The sequence below is a fragment of the Alosa alosa genome, chromosome 19 (assembly GCF_017589495.1).
Source record: "Alosa alosa isolate M-15738 ecotype Scorff River chromosome 19, AALO_Geno_1.1, whole genome shotgun sequence".
In the NCBI taxonomy this organism is placed as follows: Eukaryota; Metazoa; Chordata; class Actinopteri; order Clupeiformes; family Clupeidae; genus Alosa; species Alosa alosa.
Window position 1 is genome coordinate 912,106 of NC_063207.1, and position 7,439 is coordinate 919,544.

General features: G+C 46.7%; 1 protein-coding gene across 3 annotated transcripts in view; it reads left to right on the forward strand.

Moving 5' to 3' along the window:
- The window catches only part of LOC125283863 (high affinity cAMP-specific 3',5'-cyclic phosphodiesterase 7A-like), a 40,918-nt gene extending 33,479 nt beyond the window's left edge, over positions 1 to 7,439 (forward strand). For all 3 annotated transcript variants that reach the window (XM_048227364.1, XM_048227363.1, XM_048227365.1), the window contains 2 exons: positions 6,340 to 6,420; positions 6,542 to 7,439. In XM_048227364.1, the coding sequence (XP_048083321.1) occupies positions 6,340 to 6,420; positions 6,542 to 6,669 (209 nt within the window). In that variant the 3' untranslated portion in view covers positions 6,670 to 7,439. The remainder of the gene's footprint in view (positions 1 to 6,339; positions 6,421 to 6,541) is intronic.

A 7,439-nucleotide genomic window follows, 5' to 3' on the forward strand; every position in this document is an offset into this window, starting at 1 on the left:
GGTGTATGAAGCTGTTGGTGAGTCTGGTAGTGCGGAAGCGCAGGCTTCTGTACCTCTTCCCAGAGGGCAGTAGATCAAACAGATTGTGAGCAGGGTGACTTGCATCACCGCATTTTGGTCGCCTTGGGCGGGTGAGGTGGGTGGTGTAACCAGGGAGGGGAGTGAAGCACCAATGATCCTTCCAGCTGTGTTCACTATGCGCGCCGCAGGGCTTTCCTGTTGTATTTCAGTGCAGCTTCCCGCCCCCACACAGCGATACAGCTGGAGAGGATGCTCAATGGTGCCTCAGCAGAATGTGGTCATGATGGCTGGTGGAGCACTTGCTCGCCTGAGTTTCGCGAGGAAGTATAGGGCGGCGCTGAGCTCTTCGCCAGTGATGCAGTGTTGGTGGTCCAGAGAGGTCTTCACTGATGTGCACCCCAGGAATTTGGTGCTGCTCGCTTCTCTCCACCACAGCAACGGCCGATGGTCAGTGGCAGGTGTTGGGTGTGACCTCTCCGGAAGTCAACAACAATCTTTTGGTCTTGCTGACGCTCAGCAGGAGGTTGTTGTCCCTGCACCACGGGTCAGATGGTCGCCTCCAACCTGTATTGAGTCTCGTCAGCTCTTGGTGATGAGACCCACCAGAGTTGTGTCATCAGCAAATTTCACTATGTGATTGTTGCTGTAGGTTGCAGTGCAGTCAAAGGCCAGCAGGGTGAAGAGCAGCGACTGAGCACGCAGCCTTGGGGGCCCCTGTGCTCAGTGTGATGCTGCTTGAGGTATTGTTGCCAACATCGCACTACTTGGGGCCTCTGGACAGAGGAAGTCCAGTAGCCAGTTGCAGAGGTAGGTACTGAGTCCCAGTTTGTCAAGTTTGCAGATGAGTTGTGATATTATGGTGTTGAATGCAGAACTGAAGTCTATAAACAGCAATCTCACATATGAGTCTCTTTTTCCAGGTGGGTGAGGGCTGGGTGGAGGGCAGAGCAGATTGCATCCTCTGTAGACCGCTGGCTCGGTATGCAAACTGGAAGGGGTCCAGGGTGGGGGGGAGAATGGCTTTGATATGTGACATGACAAGCCGCCAAAGCACTTCATGATGATGGGTGTCAGTGCCACAGGGCGTAGTCATTGAAGCAGGATGGAGCAGTTTTCTTCGGCACAGGTATGATGGTGGCAGCTTTGAAACATGATGGGACGATGGCTTGCTTCAGGGAAGTGTTAAAGATGTCTGTGAAGACATTCCTAAGCTCCCCTCGCAGTCCTTCAGCGCATCTAATCTGGGATGTTGTCTGACCTGTTGCCTTACGGTGTTGATAGCAGCAAGTGTCCTCTTCACGCTTTGTCGGCAGAGAGGCACAGGGGCTGCTCATGTAGAGGGGGATGGGTCTTCTGTGGGCAGGTGCTGTTTTGTGCTTCAAAGCCAGCAAAGAAGCGGTTCAGGTTGTTGAGCAGAGGGATGTTGCTCACAGCTCTGTGGCTGGGCGCTGTAGTCCCTGGAGGGCCTGAATGCCCCCGCCATAGGCTTTGTGCGCTCCTGCTGTCTTTGAAGTGGTGGTTATCTTGTGAGTGTATTCCTTTTTTTTTTTGCTTCCTTGATGCCATCGGGACAGGTTGGCTCTCGCTGTTTTCATGCCAGCTTCATCCCCAGCTCTGTAGGGTTTTTTCTGGCCCTCAGCAGCCTGGAGGACATCCCCTGTCAACCATGGCTTCCAGTTAGCCCGAAAGTGATGATGTCTTTTGTGTGTCTTTATGTCCAAGATGGCGGCGCGCATTAACACGCAGCGACCTCTCTCTGTCCCAACCGCACGGTGTTTTGTTCGCTTTAAAAGTGTTTGTCCGAAGTTTTAATGGTTCGCCTCGCCTTACTACGCCGTACTACAAGTACAGCAGGCAGTTTTTAATTGACATCTGCAAAGCAAGTTTTGCAGCGTTCTGGACTTTGCAACAGAGACGCTTAAAGGAACTCGGACTAATCCGCCTGCAACAACACCGACTGGCCTGCTACCTCCCCCGAAAGAAAGCATCGAAGGTGTGCGAAGGAAGCAGAAGAGGGCAAGCTGAGGCGTCCGGCCAGGCTAGCGGCCAGCCCAATCCTCGCCCAGCCATACCGTCCATTCTCCTGGCAAATGTAACATCACTGGACAACAAAATGGATCACATAATGACTGCTGAGATCAACGAACCGACAGTAAGTAACTGCTGTGTGCTCGCTTCACTGGAGACTTGGTTAAATGACATCATTCCCGACTCTGCTGTACAACTGGAGCAGCTAGCATGCTATCGAAAGCAGACAGGGCCATTGTAAAGGGAGGTAAATCACGAGGAGGAGGAATCTGTGTTTACATCCGCGGACGAATGGTGCCGGACACTGTAGTAGTATGCAAACACTGCTCACCACTGGCAGAGTTTATGATCATAAAGTGCCGCCCTTTTTACCTGCCAAGGGAAATTACTGGCGATTCTGCTAGTCGCAGTATACATCCCGCTTCTACCAACAACAACAGCAATAAGAACGCTGCTCTTAGTGAACTGTACCAGGCTGTCAGTGAACAACAGACGGCACACCCAGACGGTTTCACCATCTTCACTGGAGATTTTAACCATGCTGATCTCAAACTGTACTTCCAAAGCTACACCAGCATGTTGATTTTCCAACAAGAGGAGATAACATCCTGACCTGGTCTACACTACACACAAAGGAGCATACAAAGCCACCCCCTCCCCCACATTGGACTTTCAGACCATATCACTGTTATGCTAATGCCCGTGATACAGACAAAGGGTAAAAAAGCCAACAAACCGGTTCGTAAGCAGGTAAAAGTGTGGCCTGAGGGAGCCTCCGATGCTCTTCAAGACTGCTTTGACACAACAGACTGGGAAATGTTTAAGCAGGCAGCCACTTACAACAACCGGACAGACATAGAGGAGTATACAGACACTGTAACCTCTTACATCACCAAGTGCATCGATGATGTGACCCACACAAAAGATATTGTCCATAAAACGTTATAGGCTAGGATACATAATCACATATTTGGAGATGATTTGAAGTGGGCTCATATGCTTCCATAAACGTATTGATGTAAGAAAGAGAAAATGTGGTAAGGCCAGCCTATGGCATTTCTCATATCTCGCAGATAATTGGTTATTGTCCTGTTTTGCAGATGGTTATTAATGATAATAATTTAAGCAACAATAGCAATAGCTTGTCACTAATAACGACACAAATAGACTAATGAAGTTTCAACATTGTACAGTTTTTCCTACATGTATTCATGTTCCAACACAAGCCATGTATCCATCATGTTCCAACAGAATAAGTAGATGTTGCACCAATTCTGGGCACATGTTGGATAATGCGGTAGGTTCATGTAGGTATATGTAGGCTGCTTATAAAAAAAGGCAATTATTCTGATACATGTAAGTAAAGGGTGGTATGACATTCGGTTGGTCGATCGGTTGGTTGATCAGATGGACGGTCGGAAGGTTTTAGGCACGATTCCCGCGCCATACGTGTGAGGTTGTGACGTGTGATGACGACGTGAGATGTGACGTGAGGTCGTGACATGTGATGACGACGTGAGGTGTGACTTGGGAGGTCGTGACATGTGATGACGACGTGTGATGACGACTTGAGATGACTCTGAGTTCTTCTGGAGAGGGTGGAGACGTGGGGCGCTGGACGTTTTCAGTCTGGTCACTGTGTTGGGATCTGGACACAGAAGAATTGATATCTGTGTTGGGATCTGGACACAGAAGAATTGATATCTGTGTTGGGATCTGGACACAGAAGAATTGATATCTGTGTTGGGATCTGGCCACAGAAGAATTGATATCTGTGTTGGGATCTGGCCACAGAAGAATTTATATATGTGCCTCATGTCGTCAATATTTAACACCATTTAGTACTCGACTAAAACGGTCATGATCCTACCCAATCAACAACATTACAAAGTGTAATATCAAGTGTTCCGGGCACGCATTGAAAGGAGGTTGGCACAGTCTCCTATAGTCATAGTGACACAGTCTCCTATAGTCATAGTGGAGGACACAGTCTCCTATAGTCATAGTGACACAGTCTCCTATAGTCATAGTGGAGGACAAGGCCTTTTCAGGATCTCAACAAAAGGACTTTACACATGTCGTACGTTAAAGTTATATATAAAGATCCTATGGAGCAGTGGAGGAGTGCAGGGGGCTATAGAGTGCTATAGAGTGCAGGGGGCTATAGAGTGCTATAGAGTGCAGGGGGCTTTAGAGTGCAGGGGGCTATAGCTACGAACATCACGTGGCACGCCTGAGAGGAATGTCTCTTTTGTGGGTTTGGAGAGACTGTTTTTTATTTTTGCCTTTAATTTTTTGCCTTAAGTTTATTTTTGCCTTTAATTTTTTGGGGCATTTTTGAAGTATAGTTACAACAAGCCCCAAGAGACTGCTGTGTTGACCTTTTTGTTTTTTGTGGAAGGTTGGGAAATCCTTTTGAACTCCTGAGTGCCTAGTATGGGGTGCTGTGTGCGGGTGGGGAAGATTATGGTCTGTATGATGCATGGTCTGTATGTTGTATGTTGTATGTTCTGTATGTTGTATGGTCTGTATGTTGTATGGTCTGTATGTTGTATGTTGTATGGTCTGCATGTTGTATGGTCTGTATGTTGCATGGTCTGTATGTTGTATGGTCTGTATGTTGTATGGTCTGTATGTTGTATGTTGTATGGTCTGTATGTTGCATGGTCTGTATGTTGCATGGTCTGTATGTTGTTTGGTCTGTATGTTGTATGGTCTGTATGTTGTATGGTCTGTATGTTGAATGGTCTGTATGTTGCATGGTCTGTATGTTGTATGTTGCATGGTCTGTATGTTGCATGGTCTGTATGTTGTATGGTCTGTATGTTGATTGTTGTATGTTGTATGGTCTGTATGTTGTATGGTCTGTATGTTGCATGGTCTGTATGTTGTATGGTCTGTATGTTGTATGATCTGTATGTTGATTGTTGTATGTTGTATGGTCTGTATGTTGTATGTTGCCTGGTCTGTATGTTGTATGGTCTGTATGTTGTATGGTCTGTATGTTGCAGTGTTGTAGTACTCGAGTCCGAGACTAGAACTCGAGTCCGAGTCATTAGCTAAATTTAGAGACTTGTGACTTGACTTGGACTTGAGCACTGAATGACTCAAACTTGGGACTCCCAAGGAAACAACTATATTTAAAACCACGAATGAAGTGGATTACTGTTACTGTTCAAACGAGCGATTTGATAGCCTAATCCACTGCACAAAAAAAGCAACTTATAATAGCAACTTGTTCTATTTCTAACAGGTGATCGTAGCAAATAGTAGCCTATGGCGATGGCAGCTTAAAAAAACATTTATTTCACTCATCTCGCTGAAATTAACGTAGAATGTGGCCTGTTGCACAAAGAAATTAATTAGGCAGATGATCTGCATCTCCGTTAACCAAAAGCTAGTTTTCATCTCTTGACGTGAAATATGTCTCCATAGTGTCAGTGAAGTGATAACATTATGCAGTTGCAGGTAGCCAGTGTTCACGTCACGGGAGTCAGAAAGAAGCTACCAAGACGGACCCTGCTCTGTTTCTGTCCCTCCCAAACTGCGCTAAAATGGTGTAGGCTATTTAACAGCCAGAATTTTTTAAAAATGCCCGGGGGAGGCCCTTTTATGATCCACACTACCTCTTACAAAATAGGCCTACTCCAACGTCCATCTAGCTCTTGTGAAGTATGAACTTCTACAACACTGCCTATACAATTGTCAGCAGTCAGTAACAGCATAATGTGACTTAATGGCCTGTGTAATTGGGATGTGGATTGCTCATTTATTGTGAGTAGGCCTATAGGCTATGGTATGGTATTCTCTCCGATATAATAAATACAACACATTGGATTTGGCAAGAAATTTGGCAATACTACTTTCACACAAGTGATGGCACCCCTGCATGGAGACAGAAGATTGTCCGTTTTGCTTTTAAGGATTTCATCTGCAATGGGAAAAAATGGAAGGACATGTAGGCTCTGCTTACTTTAGTGCTGGACTTGGACTCGACTTGATCAATAGGGACTCGACTCGGACTCGACATGGATCAATAGTGACTCGACTCGGATGAGTAGTGGACTCGACTCGGACTTGACTTGGAATTTTTTTAATGACTTGGACTTGACTCGAACTTGAACACTGGGGACTCGAACCTGGACTTAAACACCTAAATATTGGTTTGATAAAGGAGGCCCTCTCTACCCCGCCCTCCTTCTTTCTCTCTCTCTCTCTCTCCCCCTCCTCCCTCTCTCTCTCTCTCTCCCCTCCCTCCCTCCCTCTTTCTCTCTCTCTCACTGTCTGTAGGTGATATGGAGCGAGCGCTAAGGCAGGAGATCTCTCCTCTCTGTGACAGACATTCCAATGACATGGCCAGCATCCAGACAGGTAAACACACACACACACACACACACACACACACACACACACACACACACACACCTCCAACAGCAGTCTTCATGTTCTGTTCTGTTCTGTTCTGTGTGTGTGTGTGCACGTGTGTGTGTAGATTTTATCTCCTTCGTGGCAGAGCCTCTGTTTACTCAGTGGGCGAAATTCTGCAAGTCACCGCTCTCCCGCTGCATGCTGGGTAACCTGCAGGAGAATAAGCGCTACTGGAGTGGCAGCGCCCCCTAGAGCCCTGGAGCTGTGCTGCAGGAGTGGACGCGTCCGGCTGCCCACCGCTCCCCTGACCCCGTTCCCTCGGCCGCCATCCTCTCCTCTCCGCGGCCAGATTTTATGATGTTTTATTTGTATTTATTAATTTATTAATTTCTAAGATCAGATGAGTCTTCCATTGTCTTCTGTTGTCATGTGCTTGTCCCCTAGCCCCAAATTGCTTAGTGTGAATGTGGAATGAATAGTCATTGAAGTGTGTGTGTGTGTGTGTGTGTGTTTGTGTGTGTGATGGGTTCGTTATCGCCCATGAGTAAAGCTTCATGTCTCACGTCTGCTATGACTCGCCCCTGTGCCAGTGCGTGTGCGTGTGTGTGTGTGTGTGTGTGTGTGTGTGTGTGTGTGTGGGTGTGGGTGTGTGTGGGTGTGTGTGTGTGTGTGTGTGACACAAGGAACTTCATGATGGAGTGTTGCTACCTGTTCTATGCATTCACTTGTTCTCTCTCCCTCTCTCTCTCACTCACTCACTCTTTCACACACACACACACACACACACACTTTGAATATGCAGGAGGGAAGAAGTGTCCTTGTGTTACACTGTGACTTGCGGTTTTGCCAACGCATAAAAACAAAACACTCTTGCTCTTCCAAACTCATGCAATAATTGCTAACGGCAATAATTAGTATTTCATTAGGATTTGACCTTTTTAGAGTTTTGTACTTTTTCCACAGTAATGTTTTAGTGTTTTGATACTCTTCCAGTTCTTGAATAAATCTTGACTGAAGCTTGA